The sequence below is a fragment of the Lithobates pipiens genome, unplaced genomic scaffold, assembly GCF_037356315.1.
Source record: "Lithobates pipiens isolate NorthernLeopardFrog02 unplaced genomic scaffold, aLitPip1_a1.2 Scaffold_18, whole genome shotgun sequence".
Taxonomy (NCBI): Eukaryota; Metazoa; Chordata; class Amphibia; order Anura; family Ranidae; genus Lithobates; species Lithobates pipiens.
Genome location: NW_027507758.1, coordinates 470,697,335 through 470,716,970, shown reverse-complemented (window position 1 = coordinate 470,716,970; position 19,636 = coordinate 470,697,335). Strand labels below are relative to the sequence as shown.

The 19,636-nt window shown below is 44.6% G+C and overlaps 1 protein-coding gene across 3 annotated transcripts in view; it reads right to left on the bottom strand.

Moving 5' to 3' along the window:
• Positions 1 to 19,636, bottom strand: part of LOC143988614 (diacylglycerol O-acyltransferase 2-like) — a 77,064-nt gene that overhangs the window by 14,630 nt on the left and 42,798 nt on the right. For all 3 annotated transcript variants that reach the window (XM_077488309.1, XM_077488308.1, XM_077488307.1), the window contains 4 exons: positions 18,421 to 18,528; positions 11,672 to 11,742; positions 7,030 to 7,234; positions 6,311 to 6,485 (listed from right to left, as the gene is read on the bottom strand). In XM_077488309.1, coding sequence (XP_077344435.1) covers positions 6,311 to 6,485; positions 7,030 to 7,234; positions 11,672 to 11,742; positions 18,421 to 18,528 — 559 coding nt within the window. The remainder of the gene's footprint in view (positions 1 to 6,310; positions 6,486 to 7,029; positions 7,235 to 11,671; positions 11,743 to 18,420; positions 18,529 to 19,636) is intronic.

Here is a 19,636-nt window from a genome sequence, read left to right as displayed (position 1 = left end):
AAAAAATGACAGGCAGAGGAAGAGGCAGGCCCTTCCGCAGGGGTGGTAGGGGTAGGGCAGGAGCAACAGCCTTGAGCCAAAGTGGGAAGTTGCAGAAGGTGCGTTCAATTACTTTAAAGGACGCACCAGACTTGGTTGAGTGGCTCACTCAGCCTTATTCTTCTGCACCCTCCTCATCCTCTCGATCTGCACCCTCTTCTTCACTCTCTGCTATGTGCACCCCCAAAGACACTACCACCAACAACACGACCACCACCACCACCACCACATACCTTCCGCTTGAGTCACTGGAATTATTTTCCGATCCATATCAAGAGGACATTTCTGATGCGCAGCCACTCTTGGTATTGGATCAGGAAGAGGAGGCAGCAACAAGCGCTACTCAGCAGTCTGACGCCAGTACCCAGATCAGCCCAAGGAGGAGGTTGGTCCCCGGTGTTGCTGCCTACTCTACTTATAGCGGTGGGGAAGGTGACGTTGATGATGACGTGTCTAGTGATGTCACGTGGGTGCCCACAAGAGAGGAAGAGGAGGGGAGTTCAGAGGGAGATATGGACCAGCAGATAGGGAGGAGAAGCAGCAATGACTTACATTGCACAGCAGGGACAAAGCAGACTGCAAATGTATCAGGAGCGAGTCATCGACCATGTACGGTCACATCTGGCGCTCCCAGGACACCGGCACATGGCTCCGCAGTGTGGGCTTTTTTTAACGTGTCCGCTGCTGACAATAGCGTTGCCATCTGCAATCTTTGCAGTCAACGCGTTAGTCGCGGTAAGCCCAATACTCACCTAGGGACGACCGCCTTAAGAAGGCACATGAGCAGCCATCACCGAGCCCAGTGGGAGCAACGGAACACACAAAGCCACACTGCAGGCTCTCACCGTCCAGCCTCGTCTTCTACTTCTCCTTCTCCTCTCTCCTCACAATTGTCCTCCACTCCACCTTCCATCACGCCAAGCTCACATTTTTCTGCAAAAAGGCAGGCTTCCGTGGGCCTAATGTTTGAGCGTAAAAAAATGATGACGCCGGATAACCCTCTTGCCCAACGGTTGGCGGCTGGCTTGTCAGAACTCATAGCCCGCCAACTACTGCCATATAAACTGGTGGACTCGGAGGCCTTTCGCAAATTTGTGGCCATTGGAACACCACAATGGAAGGTCCCAGGAAGGAAGTATTTCTCAGAGAAGGGCATCCCAGAGCTATATGGCCATGTTCAGCGGCAAGTGAATGTATCTCTGGCACACAGTGTCGGTGCCAAGATACATCTGACCACAGACACGTGGTCTAGCAAACACGGGCAGGGAAGGTATATCAGTTTTACTGCCCACTGGGTGAACCTTCTGACGGCCGTCAAGCATGTAACCCGTGGCACCCGTGTAGATTTGGTTTTACCGCCACGGATTGCATGCAGGCCTGACTCTTCTTCTCCTCCTCCTACTCCATCCTCCTCCCTCTCCTCCTCAGCTGCCTCCTCCTTTTCCGCTGCTAGCGTCTCTTCCACTGCACCGCCCAAGCTCCCCAGAACCTATTCCACATGCCAGGTGAGACGTTGCCATGCCGTGCTGCGTCTGTTGTGCCTGGAAGCAAAGAGCCACACTGGCCCGGCACTCCTTTCAGCTTTGCGTTCACAGGCAGATGAGTGGCTAACACCGCTCAATTTGACAGTTGGTAAAGTGGTGTGTGACAACGGTGCCAATCTGCTTAGCGCATTGAAACAGGGCAAAATCACGCACGTGCCGTGCATGGCACACGTCTTAAACTTGGTCGTGCAGCGATTCCTTGTCAAATACCCTGGGGTCCAGGACATCTTGCGGCAGGCAAGGAAAATCTCGGCCCATTTCAGAAGATCTTACACGGCCATGGCTCGCCTTGCTGACATTCAGCGGCGACACCATCTGCCGGTCAGACGTCTTATTTGCGATTGCCCGACGCGATGGAACTCAACCTTCTATATGCTTGATAGGCTGCTCCAGCAGAAACGTGCAGTTAACGTCTACCTGTATGAACTCTGCGAAAGAAACGGTTCTGGGGAGCTGGGTTTTTTTTCACCGCGCCAGTGGCTGCTCATGCGCGACACATGCAGACTTCTGCGGCCATTTGAGGAGATCACCAAACTGGTCAGTCGCAGCCATGGCGCCATCAGTGACATGGTACCTTATGCCTTCTTTCTGGAGCGTGCATTGCGTCGTGTCATTGATCAGGCTGTGGAGGAGCAGGAGCGGGAAGATGAGGAAGTCGCAATGCTGGATGAATTCCCAGGGGGGGCTACTCTATCTGAGACAAGTCAACAACAGGAGTCTGATGAGGAGTCAGAGGAGGATGGTGCCGGGGCGGATGAGCAGGAGCAAGAAGAGCATGCTTTAAACCTTTCTGGGATCCCTGTTGTGCGAGGATGGGGAGAGGAGAATGAAGAGGACGACATTATCCTGGATGATGAGCAGGAGCCAGGCCACCACACCGCTTCCACTTTAGTGCAAATGGGGGCCTTCATGCTCCAGTGTTTTAATAGGGACCCCCGTATAAAAAGCATGAGGGTCAAGGACCAGTACTGGGTGGCAACGTACTTAGACCCCCGGTACAAACACAAAATGGCGGAAATGTTACCGCCGTCGCAGAGGGCTGTCAGAATGCAGCACTTCCAGGCCTTGCTTCGAGAAATGCTGCATTCTGCTTTTGCGTGCGCTGGCAGAGGAGCAATTCCCACTCCCAGAGAAGGATTTGCGGGTACCAATCCAACAGCGCCTGCAAGAAGAGGCCGGTTTGAAGATGTGTTGGTGACTTCGGATATGAGGTCATTCTTTCAGCCGACCCATCGACAGGTGTCATCCGGATCCAGCATCAGGGAACGCCTAGACCGTCAGGTGTCCGACTACATTGGGTTAACGGCCGATGTGGACGCTCTGAGGAGTGATGAACCCCTAGACTACTGGGTGGGCAGGCTTGACCTCTGGCCAGAGCTTGCCCAATTTGCAATCGAACTGTTGGCTTGCCCCTCATCCAGTGTCCTGTCCGAAAGGACGTTCAGCGCAGCAGGGGGGATTGTGACCGATAAGCGTACTCGCCTAGCTCACCACAGTGTTAACTACCTCACATTTCTAAAAATGAATGAGGCATGGATCTCGGAGGAATTCAACACATGTGATCAGTAGACCATGTATATGTCTATAAACAATTTTTGGAATCAAGCACACAGACCTTCTTAATTCATTTGGCTCACTTCCCTGACCCAAAAAAGCACACCGTACTATATGCCCCTACCCTCCTCTTTGAAGAGGTTGAGCGGTGTCATATTTCTACTGGGGCTGCTTATTATGAGGGGTTCCCACCATCCCTGTGCTGTGCTGACTTCCTCCTGGGTGTTCTTATTATGAGGGGATCACACCATCCCTGTGCTGTGCTGACTTCCTCCTGGGGGTTCTTATTATGAGGGGATCACACCATCCCTGTGCTGTGCTGACTTCCTCCTGGGGCTGCTTACGGTGCTGCTGTCAGCGCTGTATGTCACGGAGCTGCTGTCAGCGCTGTATGTCACGGAGCTGCTGTCAGCGCTGTATGTCACGGAGCTGCTGTCAGCGCTGTATGTCACGGAGCTGCTGTCAGCGCTGTATGTCACGGAGCTGCTGTCAGCGCTGTATGTCACGGAGCTGCTGTCAGCGCTGTATGTCACGGAGCTGCTGTCAGCGCTGTATGTCACGGAGCTGCTGTCAGCGCTGTATGTCACGGAGCTGCTGTCAGCGCTGTATGTCACGGTGCTGCTGTCAGCGCTGTATGTCACGGAGCTGCTGTCAGCGCTGTATGTCACGGAGCTGCTGTCAGTGCTGTATGTCACGGAGCTGCTGTCAGCGCTGTATGTCACGGAGCTGCTGTCAGCGCTGTATGTCACGGAGCTGCTGTCAGCGCTGTATGTCACGGTGCTGCTGTCAGCGCTGTATGTCACGGAGCTGCTGTCAGCGCTGTATGTCACGGAGCTGCTGTCAGTGCTGTATGTCACGGAGCTGCTGTCAGCGCTGTATGTCACGGAGCTGCTGTCAGCGCTGTATGTCACGGAGCTGCTGTCAGCGCTGTATGTCACGGTGCTGCTGTCAGCGCTGTATGTCACGGAGCTGCTGTCAGCGCTGTATGTCACGGAGCTGCTGTCAGCGCTGTATGTCACGGTGCTGCTGTCAGCGCTGTATGTCACGGAGCTGCTGTCAGCGCTGTATGTCACGGTGCTGATGTCAGTGCTCTGTATTACGGTGCTGCTGTCAGTGCTCTGTATCTCCTGCACCCTCTTGTTTGCCTACCCTGGTCCCTGACCTTCCCTCTCCTCCATTGCCTTCATTAGCTCCATAGTCCTGAATTGTCAGAACAATTTCCCAAATAAAAAAAAAATGCTTGTAGTTATCGATCCCAAATTCACCTCATACATGTATTATGCTATTGTCCAGGTGGTGGGACTACGTGCTACCCCCTAATAATTACCACGTGGCCGCAAATTCGACCTAAAGGTTTGCGAAATTCGCCTCCCATTGAAGTCAATGGAGCCCGCGGCGAACGGTCGTTTTCGCGAACGTTTGTGCCCGTTCGCGTTTCGCGTTCGCGAAACGTCCCGTCGGAAGTTCGTCCATCACTATTCTTTACCCCTCAAGAACCAGCCCACCTCTGTCTATGATCCCTTTATCCACGTCTTTAACCTACTTGCCCTTACTCAATTTTGACTTCAGGAATCCAAATTTGTCTCTCCACCTTCTCCCATGGTGGCCTCTACTGGACTCACCCACTTAGACCTAGTGGATAAACAGGCGGTGGTTCTGGAATCCTTTTATTCACACAGTGCACCTGTCAATTTTCACCCACACCTCCTTCACTATTCTCCTTTGAGGCTCACTGTATTTTTCTGTAGTTTCTCTTAGGGTCGCTGTAAATTATTGGCCTCTTGGACTAGTATGATAGCTATCTAATTATGGGAAAAAGCAGTTTCATTAGATGGTGTCATGGTCAGGATTCGAACTTTCAACTTTTCAACCTAACCAACATAATGGACCCAATCCTAGTCACTGACTTCCTACTGCTTCTGCACTTTTTGCAACCTCCAACATCCCTTTTCTTCTCTCTGAACCCTATCAGTTTCATGCATATCTTCCACCAGCAAAACAGTTACCTGTAGGAACCTTTGCCAGTTCAGCCCGTCTTTTCCCTATTCTGCTAATTACAATCTCTATGGTAATATCTTACCCATGACTTCTATACATAAGTTATCCTGACCCAGACAATTCGGTCTACAACACCTACTCTCTCCCTCCCTAGACACACAGGTTTATGCTGCAACCACGTCAATGATTGGCACCAGAAACACACACACACACGTCATACTTAGCTCCTCTGTGCAGTTGGTTTTGCACAGAGCAGCCTGGATCCTCTTCTCGGGTCCCTCACCCCTCCCTCCCATCGAGGGCCCCCCACACCAAGCAGCTTGCTATGGGGCACCCGAGCCGAGTTACAAGTCCATGTGTCCATTCAGGCACGGAGTCCCGGCCCAGCCCTGCCCTCTCTCCTCCGATTGGCTGACTGATTGACAACCGCTGGAGCCAATGGCAGTACTTCTGTGTCTCAGCCAATCAGGAGGAGAGTCTCAGACGGCTTAGATACTTGTGGACATCGCTGGAGAGAGATGGGGCTTAAGTAATTGGGGGGGGGGGGTGCTGGGGATACATATATACATACATACATCTTTTAATGCATCAAGGGGGGAAAAAAAAAAAAAAACACCCTTCTACCTTTAGAACTCCTTTAAAGCCCTTTTCATTTAGTCCTCAAATATTTTCTAGCAATATATTTCACCTTCACTGCCACGGGCATTGCCAGTCTTTTCAAAAAGAAAAAACAGATGCAAGTCACCCCCACATAAAAAAAAATAATAATAATTTCTCTGGACCCCGTCACTACAGAGGAAGATGCTAAGCCTTCTCTGAAGCCCATTATACCACCTGCCCCCTTGATCCTATTGCCACACAACTACTCTGGCCACCCCCTTGCTCTTTTCTATGCTTTCTTACTTACCCATCCTCAACCTCTTCCACTCCCTTCTAAAACATGCATTGATCACCTCCATATTAAAAAAACTAAAAAATAAAAATAAAGCCCTCACAGGACCCCGACAATCTAAACAACCATCTAAAACTCACTAATGACTTACCAACTGCTAAATCCAATGGCCACTACTCAGTTATCCTCTTATTAGACCTTTGCCATTTTGACAGTTGATCACCCCCTCCTTCTTCGACTATAAAAACGTCAGGACTAAACGCAAATGTTGCCGCTTACTTACCCATTAGTTAAGGCCTTCCTTATGAATCCCTTCCGTTTTCTTAGTGTGAGTATATGCTTATTCTTGCTACAGTTTAATGCCTCTGCTGCTCCACCCACAACAATTACCACAACATTGCCAGATCCATTGCAGGACAAGAGGTAGTCTATGGATGAATGGGTCACTGAACACATTCCTGCAATAGATTTACCAGGAAAATATTAAAATATCCATTTGTTTTCCATAAAAATAAAAAAAATATATATATATAGCAAAGGGGAATGCGGCATTAAACATCAAGCTTGTCAACAAGCATATGGTAGCCCAAAACGTCTGATAAAACAAGTCATTATTTAGTTATGAAAAAGATGTAGAAGAAACATGGTACTGCATGTTCCAACTAAAGATGGTTAACAATTGCTAATGGATAATTGAGGTTGAATTATATAGAGGCATATTTATAAGGCAAAATTGTCTGCATGTTCTCCCACTTGAGTTAGATTTGCTACTGTTTGCCCAAAATTGGCATCTGCCACTCATAAATAGGAATTCTAGATCTACTAGGTCTTCAGCGTATTTATAATGTTATATTCACTTACAACATTTGACCAATCAACTAGCAAATACAATTTATTAGTGCTATTCTATGGGTACATGTGTATAGTCAAACCCATTCTTTCATATCAAGTCCACTTTCACCCTGTGCTCCTGGTGTATGTTTATTACCCCCCCAGATTTACCTGCAGCCATAAGATAATCTCTGGATAAAGGCACCTTGAAATTTCCAGCTAATGTGGTGAGAAACGATTTCAGGTTGGGAAAAAGTTGGGAAAATTCAGTACTTTCTGTGCCAAAGTTACAGAATGCTCCAAGGCTCATGATGCCATGGGGATGGTATCCAAAGATGTAATTATGTCTTGGGTCTAGATCTACAGTTTTATGGAGCTAAAAAAAAGGAAGGAAAAAAAAAAAAACACAACTGTTTACATTTCATTTTTGGAACACTTTTTTTGTCAGCTTATTCAAGAATAAAAAGGTTGTTTGGATAGTTTGTAAGATTGAATGATTAGGTTGATAGAGCAACAGACCCAGTCACATATTTTCGTATTAGAAAATCCTGTAATGTCCTGTGCTTTCTGTGGAATCAAATGTATATTCATACTGTAGCATATTTAGGTGTTCTTTGACAGAGGACTATAGGCTCAAATCGTAAAGCTTAAAAAGCATATGTAAACCCAGAAAGAAAAATCGTATGTATTGCAGCTTACCAGTCCTTAGATGTAGCTGCTACATTACTGCTAATTTTTTAATCTTAAAATGCAGCGTTCTTGTCACTTCCCATAAAGCGTAAAAAAGAAAAGCACTAAAGCTATAAATACACTGTTTGCTGAACGAAAAAAAAAAAATAAATAAATAAAAAAAAAAGGATTTCCCCAGACATGCAAAGTGAATTGAGGAATCTTCCCCGCTTAGGCCCCTTTCACACTGGGGCATCAGTGGTAAAACGCCGCTATTTTTTAGCTGTGATTTACCGTCGTTTTTGCCAGGGTTTTTTGGCGATAGCGGGTCGCTTTTAACCCCCGCTAATCGGCCGAAAAAGGGTTAAAATGACCCACAAAGCACCGCTTTGCCCATTCAGGTCAATGGGCAGGAGCAGTGTATACACCGCTCCTTCACCACAAAGATGCTGCTTGCAGGACATTTAACATCCTGCCAGCGTATCGCCTCAGTGTGAAAGCCTTCTGGCTTTCACACTGAGACTACAGGGGAGCCTTTTTCAGGTGCTTTACAGGCGCCATTTTTTAGCCCAAAAGCACCTGAAAAAACCTCAGTGTGAAAGGGGTCTTAGACATTGTATTCAAAACAAAATCCATAAGCAACTGTTGGCAATTTTGCATCCACACAGCTGCATCATTCACAGAGATCTGTGAATGATTAAACCACAAGTCCCATCTGCCACAATTTGTCGAACAGAGGGTCACACGCAGATTGAAATTCAGCCGGTGCCTGTTGAACTAGGCACATTTTTGATCCATTTGTACCCACCAAAATGGCTATTCCTATAAATGTATCATAATGAAGACGTGTTCAATGTCTGGCCCATGTGTCAACTTTGGCTGCCCCTATGGATACAATAAAGGAAAGCATAGACGTGAAGGGACAAAACATTTTTAAAACAGCTTACCTGTAAAATCCTTTTATGTACATCAGGGGACACAGAGCCATAGTAATAACTATGTGGGTTATATCGAAGCATCAAGTGCTGGACACTGGCACTCCCCTTAAGGCGTGAACTTTCCCCATATAACCCCTCCCATTACTGGGAGTCCTCAGTTTTGTAGCCAAGCAATCAAAGTGTACAAGAAGGGAGGGACCTCTGTGTCCCCTGATGTTCATCAAAGAAAAAGGATTTTACAGGCAAGCCATTTTAAATATCCTATTTTCTTTTCTTACATCAGGGGACAGAGCCATAGTAATAACCATGTGGGATGTCCCATTGCAATGGCAACTGAAGGGGGGGGACAGAATCAAACAGGAGGGCAGAAGACTCATACTGCAGCCTGCAGTGTATGCTGTGCCCAAAGGCAATATCCTCATGACCTTTAATATCTGTTAAAAAAAAAAAAAAAAAATAAAGACTGATAAACATCTGCACCGAAGACCAAGTTGCGGTCTTACAAATCTGAGCCATAGAGGCCTGATGATGCACCATGCAAGAGACACCAATTGCCCTGGAGGAGTGTGCTTAATATGAGATGGAAGAATTTTCTTCCTTAAGCTGAAGCTTGATCAATCGCTTGACATACCCATTTGGAAAATAGCGGATCTTGACGCTGCCTTCCCATATCTTGGACCCTCTGGCAGTACAAACAAAACCTGTGTTTGCGAACCTGAGCGGTCGCCTTTAAATAGATTCTGATCTTACTACAATCAAGAGACTGTAGTGCTTTCTCTTCCCCAGAGTTGTTAAGAATTTTGTTTAAATGAAAACTTGTTACCACTTTTGGTAAGAATTCAGGATGAGGACATAAAACCACCCTATACATGATGAAATATGGCCCTTACAAGGCAGAACCGTTAGTTCCGATACTCTTCTAGTAGAAAAAAAAAAAAAAAAGGAAGAAGAACCAAGAGAATTTCTCGTAAGGTTCAAACGGCTGATTCAGCAAAGCCGAAAAGACCAATTTTAAATCCTAAGGATTTAAAAAAAAAAAAAAAGGTCTCGATAGGGGGATAAACCATGTTACCCCCTGAATAAGCTACACACCAAGAGTAGGAAGGAAAATACATCGACACTGCCTGGATCTGGCTCTTGCTAAAAAAGTCAAGGCCAGCTTCATTTCAGATCCCATAGGCAGGAGTCATGCCTGTTGACATACTTCCTGGGGTGCCAACCCCTGGATCCATACCAAGAAACCTATGCATTCCAGATTCTATAGCAAGTGATTCTGGAAGCCGGCTTCCTGGCATTAGTCAAAGTAGACTATAAAAGATCGTGGGTGATCTCCTTCAGTAGATTGGGATTCAAACAGTCAAACCTGTTAATCTCCTTGTTCGTAAAGTAGGGTGAAATACCAGACCTTGTGCAAGAAGGTCTGGCTATAATGGTAGAGTTTAAAGGACTTATACTGCCCTCTTTATGATCGATAAATTAAAAGCTCTTCTGGAACCTGGCTGGGGCCACCATAATCACCTCCTATTCCTGCTTAATCCTGTGGAGGAGGCGCGGAAGTAGCAGAGCTGGAGGGAATGCATAGATCAGTGATAACTGATCCTCCCCTGGGAGACTAATGCATCTGTTCCACCTGCTAGCGGACCCCTTGTTTGACATAAAGTTGTTGACCTTATTAATTAATCTGGACGCGAATAGGTTCATGTCCGGAGTACCCCATCTGAGATATTGCTAGGAAGATGTCGGGGTGAAGAGAACATTCTCGTGGAAATAATTGTTGGTGTCTCAAGTAGTACGCCTGAAATATTAAAATTGCCGATAGGCAAGGAGTGTTGTGTTCTGCCAAAGCTAGAACATTATGCACCTCTTTTTTGGGCTGCATGACTTGTCGTGCCTCCCCTGGTGATCGATGCAAGCCACTGCAGTGGCTGTCAGACTGAATCCTGTCAGGACAGTCTCATAATCTGACCGCCAAGATTCTATGGCCAGATCTACGGACTGAAACTTCCAACAAAGTTGACAGGCAAGGTCCTCTAACCTGGACCATCTCCCCTGGACAGAATCTCCTTCCAGGGCTGCTCCCTGCTCCCTCCTGCTGGATAACCACCAATTTAGGCTCTGACCTATGTTGGGAGCCAAGCGTATTGGAAACAAACAAGGGCTGAATCCTCTTTATTCTAGACCGACAGGATGTGTCTTGAAGCAGTCTGACAAACTGCACGCAAGGGACGGCCCCCTGAAGGAGGCCACCATTTCCCCTAAAGCTCCTGCAGCCGAATGAAGGAATTTTCCTTTATCCTGGCAAGTTGAATTAGATTTCAGACATCTACAGCTGAGATCAGACTCTGGTTTTAGACCTGAGACTGAATAGATCTATTAAAAAAAGTAGATCCTTTTAATAGGCTAGGACCGTTATGCCTTGAGCCCTTAACCTGCCAGAATCTTTCAGAACACTCGTAGTGCTATGGCTAAGCTGAATGGCAGTGCCACGATTGAAAGATTTTCAAACTTTGGCACATTGAGATATGCAACTCCCCTCCTTGCAGGATGGACACAGTCGATTGAATTATGAAAGGATTGGATGTTCAAGTGCGGATTCAGATCTCCAAGATCTAAAATGGGTCTTACCTGTTTGGCTCTGAGACCTTAAAAGGTTTGCGCAAAAAAAAAAATAAAAAAAAAAAAAAAAACCCCTGTTCCACTAAAGGAATCTCTGATATCACCGACTAGGATAACAGTTGATCCAGAGGCCAGAAAGACTGTCTCTGAAACCTTAGGAGCATTCTTTGAAATTGTATACAAGCCAACAGGTGAATCAAGCATGCCCTTTAATTACACAAACCCACAGGTTATCATTTTGCATCATTAGGACTTTCTAGACACTGGCATTCCAACCACCAATGACATCAGTTAATAAGGAGGATGTCTGTTGCCTCCACAGCATCATTGTTTGACCTCTGACACACTCTCTCTCTCTGCCCCCCCCCCCCCCCAGAACTGGGCGACAGCTGACTGATAGAGAGAAACATTGGAATACTAGTCATTACCAGTGTGCAAAACTATTTGCTTTGGAAGAATAAATCACCTCCAACGTTGGGTGTCCTAAGTGTGGATGTTGCTGCATTATGTAAAGCTATTAGAATAGTTTTTTTATTTTAGAATGAGGTGCCGAGACAAAAAAAAAAAAAGTTAACACTGATTTAACCTACCATTATGGGGAAATAATCCCTAAAATATTTCCACATGGACCATTTACTCATCCAAACAGATCGTCTTCCACCTGTAATATAATCAAAAACAACAATTAAAGCAGATTTTAATATCTAAATAAAACACTTAGGATTTGTACACACCATATCAGTTGAGCTACAATAATCTTGCCTAACACAAGGGCACATAGAAAACCAAAGTATTCAATGCACCCGTTTTTTTTTTTTTTAACCACACACAGACGGAAGAAAGATTTCAACATGAGATTGACACAGCTAAACATAATCCACAATGATTCATTTAGTTTAGGGCAGGGGTCTCAAACTGGCGGCCCTCCAGCTGTTGCTAAACTACAAGTCCCATGAGGCATTGCAAGGCTGACATTTACAAGCATGACTCCCACAAGCAGAGGCATGATGGGACTTGTAGTTTCTCAACAGCTGGAGGGCCGCCAGTTTGAGACCCCTGGTTTAGGGGTTAATCCGCCTCAAAATTACCTAATAAAAAAAAAAAAAAAAAAAAAAAAAAAAAACCCCTTTAACCACTTAAGGACCGCCGTATTGCCATTCTACGTCATCAGAATGGCACAAGCACGTAGATGTACGTGCCTGCCTTCCAGCGGGTGGGGGGGTCCGTTCGGACCCCCTCCCGCTGGCTACAGCGGTCCGTTTCCCTCGGGGAGCGATCCGTGATGAGGGGATGGCCGTTGGTTTCTGGCCACCCCCTCTCGATCGCTCCTGGCTAATGACGAACTTCCTCCCACTGTGTATTGTTTACACAGGAAGGAGGAAGTGATGTCATTCTCCTCGGGGCGGTCTTTTTGACCGGACTACGAGGAGAAGACACAAAGTAAGTGCACCAAAACACTACACTGACACATAGGTACACGCCCCTAGTTAACCCTTTCACCCCCTTTTGCCAGTGTCACTAAGCGATAATTTTTCTGATCGCTGCATCAGAGCCGCTAGGTAGCTAGTTATTTTTTTAGGTTCACCGCCAGGTTTTTATAGCGCTAGGTACCCCGATATACTACCCAATAATGGTTTTAACATCCTGATTGCCCCTAGTTAACCCTTTCACCAGCGATCACAGTATAAGTGTCACTGGTGACGCTGGTTAGCCAGTTAGTTATTTAGGTTCCCCGTCAGGTTTTTATATAACGTGAGGGACCCCCATATACTACCTAATAAAAAATTTGAACCCCCTGATTGCCCCTAGTTAACCCTTTCACCACTGATCACCGTATAAGTGTTACGGGTGACTCTGGTTAGTTTGCTTTTTATAGCTTCAGGGCACCCACCATTTATTACCCAATAAAGGTTTAACCCCCTGATCACCCAGCGGGTGATATCAATTAGGTTTTAGGGTCAGGGTCTGCATCGCCCCAGGCAGCGCTAGGTTAGTGCCAGTACCGGTAACACCCACGCGCAAAGCATACACCTCCCGTAGTGGTATAGAATCTGAACAGATCAATATCTGATCAGATCTATACTAGCATCCCCAGCAGTTTAGGGTTCCAAAAAAAACGCATTGTTAGCGGGATCAGCCCAGATGCCTGCTAGCACCTGCGTTTTGCCCCTCTGCCCAGCCCACCCAAGTGCAGTATCGATCGATCAGTGTCACTTACAAAACACTAAACACATAACTGCAGCAAGCGCAGAGTCAGGCCTGATCCCTGCGATCGCCAACAGTTTTTTTGGTAGCATTTTATATTTAAATCCGGAAGGCAGTGCTTGGTTTTCGGGGTCCCGTACGTGGCTAGGCTCCCAAAAAGTCCCCCACATGTGGTATCCCCGTACTCGGGAGAAGCAGCAGAATTTATTTTGGGGTGTAATTTGACTTCTGCCCATAGCATGTGTGAGCAATATATCATTTAGTGACAACTTTGTGCAAAAAAAAAAAAAGTTTGTAATATTCCCGCAACTTTTGGCAAAATATAAAATATTCCATGGACTCAACATGCCTCTCAGTAAATAGCTTGGGGTGTCTACTTTCCAAAATGGGGTCATTTTGGGGGGTTTTGTGCCATTTTGGCATTTTATGGCCTTCGAAACTGTGATAGGTAGTGAGGAGTTAAATCAAAAATTTGCACCCTTAGAAATCCTGAAGGTGGTGATTGGTTTTCGGGGTGCCGTACGCGGCTAGACTCCCAAAAAGTCCCACACATGTGGTATCCCCATACTCGGGAGAAGTAGCGGAATATATTTTGGGGTGCAATTCCACATATAACCATGGCATGTGTGAGCAATATATCATTTAGTGACAACTTTTAGTAAAAAATTTTTTTTTTTTTTTTGTCATTATTCAATCCCTTAGGACAAAAAAAAAAAAAAAAAATAAAAAAAAAAAATAATATTCAATGGGCTCAACATACCCATCAGCAATTTCCTTGGGGTGTCTACTTTCCAAAATGGGGTCATTTGGGGGGGGGGGGGTTTGTACTGCCCTGCCATTTTAGCACCTCAAGAAATGAGATAGGCAGTCATAAATTAAAAGCTGTGTAAATTCCAGAAAATGTACTCTAGTTTGTAGACGCTATAACTTTTGCGCAAACCAAAAAATATACGCTTATTGACATTTTTTTTTACTAAAGACATGTGGCTGAATAAATTTTGCCCACAATGTATGACTAAAATTTAGTTTATTCGATTTTTCTTATAACAAAAAGAAGAAAATATCTTTTTTTTTCAAAATTTTCGCTCTTTTTCCATTTATATCGCAAATAAAAAAAAAAAAAAAATAAATAAATAAAAAAAAAAAAATCGCAGAGGCAATCAAATACCATCAAAAGAAAGCTCTATTTGTGGGAAGAAAAGGACGCAAATTTCGTTTGGGTGCAATATTGCATGACCGCGCAATTACCAGTTAAAGCAGCACAGTGCGAAATTGGAAAAAGACCTCTGGTCCTTAAGGTGTTTATTGGTCCGGAGCTGAAGTGGTTAACCTAACACTAATTGAACACCTGCAAATACACAGTTGCCTTACTGGGCACGAGAACTTGCTAAAACTCCAAGACTGCAGTCTTATTGGAAACAAATTGGTTGCACACGGGCTCCCTGTTAATACATAGTTACAAATGCCGGAGGGCACATTGATATATTGAGATCGATTTAATAAAGGCAAATAGACTGTGTACATTGCAAGTGCAGTTGCACTCTATTAGGGCAATTGTTCCAGAGCCTAGTAAAGGAGGTGGAGCTTCTCTACCCCCCCCCCCCCCCCACACACACACACACACACACACACGTTTGCTTGAACATGATTGGATAATGGAAGCCAGCAGAGCTCCCCCTCATTTACCAAGCTCTGGAGCAAATGTCCTTGCAAAGTGCACTGCCCATTTGCCTTTAGTAAATCAACACCACTGGATGCACATCTCATGCACTCATAGATGTTTAGTATCCATGGGCATATACAGGCATAGGTCTAGCCTGTAGGCACAAGTATTCATAATTTTATGCACAAAGCATGCAGATCTAAGCAGGGCCAAGATTTGAATTATGCACCTTATACTGTAACTTTTTTTACTTAAAGTGACACTAAACAATATCCTTAGTCTCCAATAATAATCCATCCACTACTTAGTGACCCTGTAATGTATTTTTCATGAAATGTTTCCTTACTGTGTGTTTTTATGCCTTCTCAAAATGTCCTCTGTGAGCTCCTGAACATTTCTGTTTCACTTCTGTGTATTTGTAATGAGCAATGCAAATTTAGGTTTTAATTCATTATGAAAGGAAACCCTGTTTTTGATAAACACATCAATTTCTGGTTTGATGGATGTAGTAGCATGAATGAGGCACGATCGTGAAGCATGGGAGATTTTTCTTTGGGAAGATAAAATTTATAAGAGATACTGTCACGCATTTTTCTTTTCCACCATCGAAAAAAAAAAAAAAAAAAAAAAAAACACTCAAACACTTGTAAGGAATTTAGTAAATTTGAGGAGGCCGAGAGCAATAGAAGGCAATTTTTTTTTTTTTTATGTAAAAAGGCCGTTTTATTTTAAATAGTACAGTACAAAGAATACATAAAAAAAAAAAAAAAGAAGAGCGGCTCTTATTTTGGCTTTAGTACCATGATGATCTTTGCACTATGTTATTCAAATCAGGCCATTCTAATGCTTCATGACCACTGTGCTCCTTTGAACCCCTTAGAAAAGGTGGTAAAAGCCACATTTTTTCACAAGCATTCATGAACCTTTGCACATTTGCCATTAATGCATTCTATTGGCCAGAATATTAAATTTATTCTGCCTATTAGAATGCATGATTGTACCCAAATGCTCCTCTTTAACCCCTTGCCAACCAGCGCACGACAATATAAGTCAGCACAATGGCATGGCTGTGCAAATGTGTACAGGTACGTCCCCTTTAAGACGCGGTATTGTGGGCGCACACGTGTCGCATGCTTCGTGACCGTGGGTCCTGCGGACTTGATGTCCACGATCGTGTCAGGGAGATGCCCTTGTAAACAAGGCATTTCCCCGTTCTGCCTTGTGACATGACAGATCACCGCTTCCTGTCATGCGAGTATTAGCCCACCCCCCCCCCCCCCCCACAGTTAGAATCACTCTAGGACACACTTAACCCCTTCATCGCCCCCTAGTGTCTTTTACACAGTAATCAGTGAATTTTTATAGCACTGATCGCTGTATAAATGACAATGGTCCCAAAATAGTGTCAAGTGTCTGCCATAAATGTCACAGGGGAAAATTTTTTTTTTTAATATATAATAATAAACGCAAAATGTTCACCAACAAGTGGGACAATTGTGAAGTGGAACGAAATCTATTGGATATTTTAAACTTTTTTAGCAAATAAAAAAACTGAAAAGTGGTGCGTGCAAAAATTATTCGGCCCCTTTACTTTCAGTGCAGCAAACTCACTCCAGAAGTTCAGCGAGGATCTCTGAATGATCCAATGTTGTCCTAAATGACTGATGGTGATAAATAGAATCCACCTGTGTGTAATCAAGTCTCTATATAAATGCACCTGCTCTGTGATAGTCTCAGGGTTCTGTTGAAAGCGCAGAGAGCATCATGAAGACCAAGGAACACACCAGGCAGGTCCGTAATACTGTTGTGGAGAAGTTTAAAGCCGGATTTGGATACAAAAAGATTTCCCAAGCTTTAAACATCCCAAGGAGCACTGTGCAAGCGATCATTTTGAAATGGGAGTATCAGACCACTGCAAATCTACCAAGACCTGGCCGTCCCTCTAAACTTTCAGCTCAGACAAGGAGAAGACTGATCAGAGATGCAGCCAAGAGGCCCATGATCACTCTGGATAAACTGCAGAGAACTACAGCTGAGGTGGGAGAGTCTGTCCATAGGACAACAATCAGTCGTACACTGCACAAATCTGGCCTTTATGGAAGAAGAAAGCAATTTCTCAAAAGATATCCATAAAAAGTCTCGTCTAAAGTTTGCCACAAGCCACCTGGGAGACACACCAAACATGTGGAAGAAGGTGCTCTGGTCAGATGAAACCAAAATCGAACTTTTTGCCCACAATGCAAAACGATATGTTTGGCGTAAAAGCAACACAGCTCATCACACCATCCCCACTGTCAAACATGGTGGTGGCGGCATCATGGTTTGGGCCTGCTTTTCTTCAGCAGGGACAGGGAAGATGGTTAAAATTGAGGGGAAGATGGATGCAGCCAAATACAGGACCATTCTGGATGAAAACCTGTTGGAGTCTGCAAAAGACCTGAAACTGGGATGGAGATTTATCTTCCAACAAGACAATGATCCCAAACATACAGCAAAATCTACAAAGGAATGGTTCACAAATAAACGTATCCATGTGTTAGAATGGCCAAGTCAAAGTCCAGACCTGAATCCAATCGAGAATCTGTGGAAAGAGCTGAAAACTGCTATTCACAAACGCTCTCCATCCAACCTCACTGAGCTCGAGCTGTTTTGCAAGGAAGAATGGGCAAGAATGTCAGTCTCTCGATGTGCAAAACTGAGACATACCCCAAGCGACTTGCAGCTGTAATCGCAGCAAAAGGTGGCTCTACAAAGTATTAACGCAAGGGGGCCGAATAATTTTGCCCGCCCCACTTTATTTTTTTAATTTGTTAAAAAAGTTTCAAAAATCCAATAGATTTCGTTCCACTTCAAAATTGTGTCCCACTTGTTGGCGATTCTTCACAAAAAATACAAATTTTATATCTTTATGTTTGAAGCCTGAAATGTGGCAAAAGGTTGAAAAGTTTAAGGGGGCCGAATACTTTCGCAAGGCACTGTATATAGGGAGGAAGTTGTCCCTGTTTATTGTTGCAGTTAAGCTGGGCATCCTATAATTCGTATTCTCCATACAACTTATTATCCCTAGTAAATACACAAAAAAATAAATAAATAATAAAAAAAAAAAAAAAGAGAAGGACGAGGCATACACACGATCGGAATATACGAAGAAAAGCTTCCAACCTTTTCTATCGGACATTCCTCTCGTGTATGCAGCATTAGCCATCCCTGGAAGAAACCTAGCTCAGTATGGCCGCTACAGAGTGTCACTTAAGTGACATCTAAGATGGTGGCACCCAGCAACAGTCTCAGAGCCTTGGAGTCTACACAAGGAAGGATTTTACAGGTAAGAAAATGAAGCCTAAAAGTACGTTAAATGCCCATATAACCTTATGATAAGATTGCTGATGAAATGGATGGTCTAGTAAAAGTGTTCCTTTAAAAAGCAACACACTGTAGTTTTTTTGTTTTGTTTTTTTAACACACACAAACCTCTCTCAGGTGTTTTCCAGTCCAAGATCATCCAGATAAGGTAGATGGCAATCAGGGGCCATAGCTGGCAATACACAATCCATGCAGATAGAAGAGTACAAACAGGACCTGCCAATACCAGAGAACATATTAATATGAAGAAGAAATTGAAAGAAGTAGATCAAACATCTAAATACATCAGTCTGTTAAAGCGCAACTCCACTCCCCCCCCCCCCCCCCTCAACCTAACACGTTTCCCCCGGGCGATCTGAAGTGCCTTGAAAAAGTATTCCTATCCCTTGAAATTTTGCCATGTTAAAATCCAAATAAAAATTAAGTTTTTGGTTGTATGTGGTAGACCAACACAAAGTGGCACATAATTGTGGAAGGAAAATGATAAAGTTAAACATTTATCATTTTCCTTCCACTTTACAATTTTGTGCCACTTTGTGTTGGTCTAGCACATAAAATAGATTTCCGTTTTTGATTGCAACATGACAAAATGTGGAACGTTTCAAGGGGTGTGAATACCTTTTCAAAGGCACTGTATGTACATTGTAAAGATGTTATACAAACTTTGTTGCAGATTCCTACCTTTTCTGCTTATGAAGAAATCCCTGTGCGTTTGCCTGTGCCCATGTGCGAAATTAATCTAATGGGAGCGTTTTCACAATTGTCAACCAGCAGTGCCACCTGCAGGGCACTAATGAGGAAAGCTGCTGTGCCTGCATCCCTTTAGACGCGATTTCCTATTGGGAATATCTCGCTAAAAATTACATTTTTGTTGCAGGGGAGGAGAGAAATCTGACTTGTATATTGGAGCAGACTTCTTAGAAAAATCAGTGAGCCAATCACATGTAGCACTGACCCCCCCCCGAAGGAGCTGCTGGTTTTATTGGGCTTACCTTCTTCACTGCTTCTCAGTCTAGGGCAGGGATATGCAATTAGCGGACCTCCAGCTGTTGCAAAACTACAAGTCCCATCATGTCTCTGCCTCTGGGTGTCATGCTTTTGGCTGTCAGTCTTGCCATGCCTCATGGGACTTGTAGTGCTGCAACAGCTGGAGGTCCACTAAATGCATATCCCTGGTCTAGGGGTTCCCGTAGTAGATGGCCCAAAGAAATGTGGAAACTGACACTGGATCTTCTTTTGGGTTATTTATTTGAAACAGACTCAGTTTAGGGTAAAGGGTTAGGAGTAAGTTCAGGTACTTTAGACTGCAAAAATGAAAAGTCTC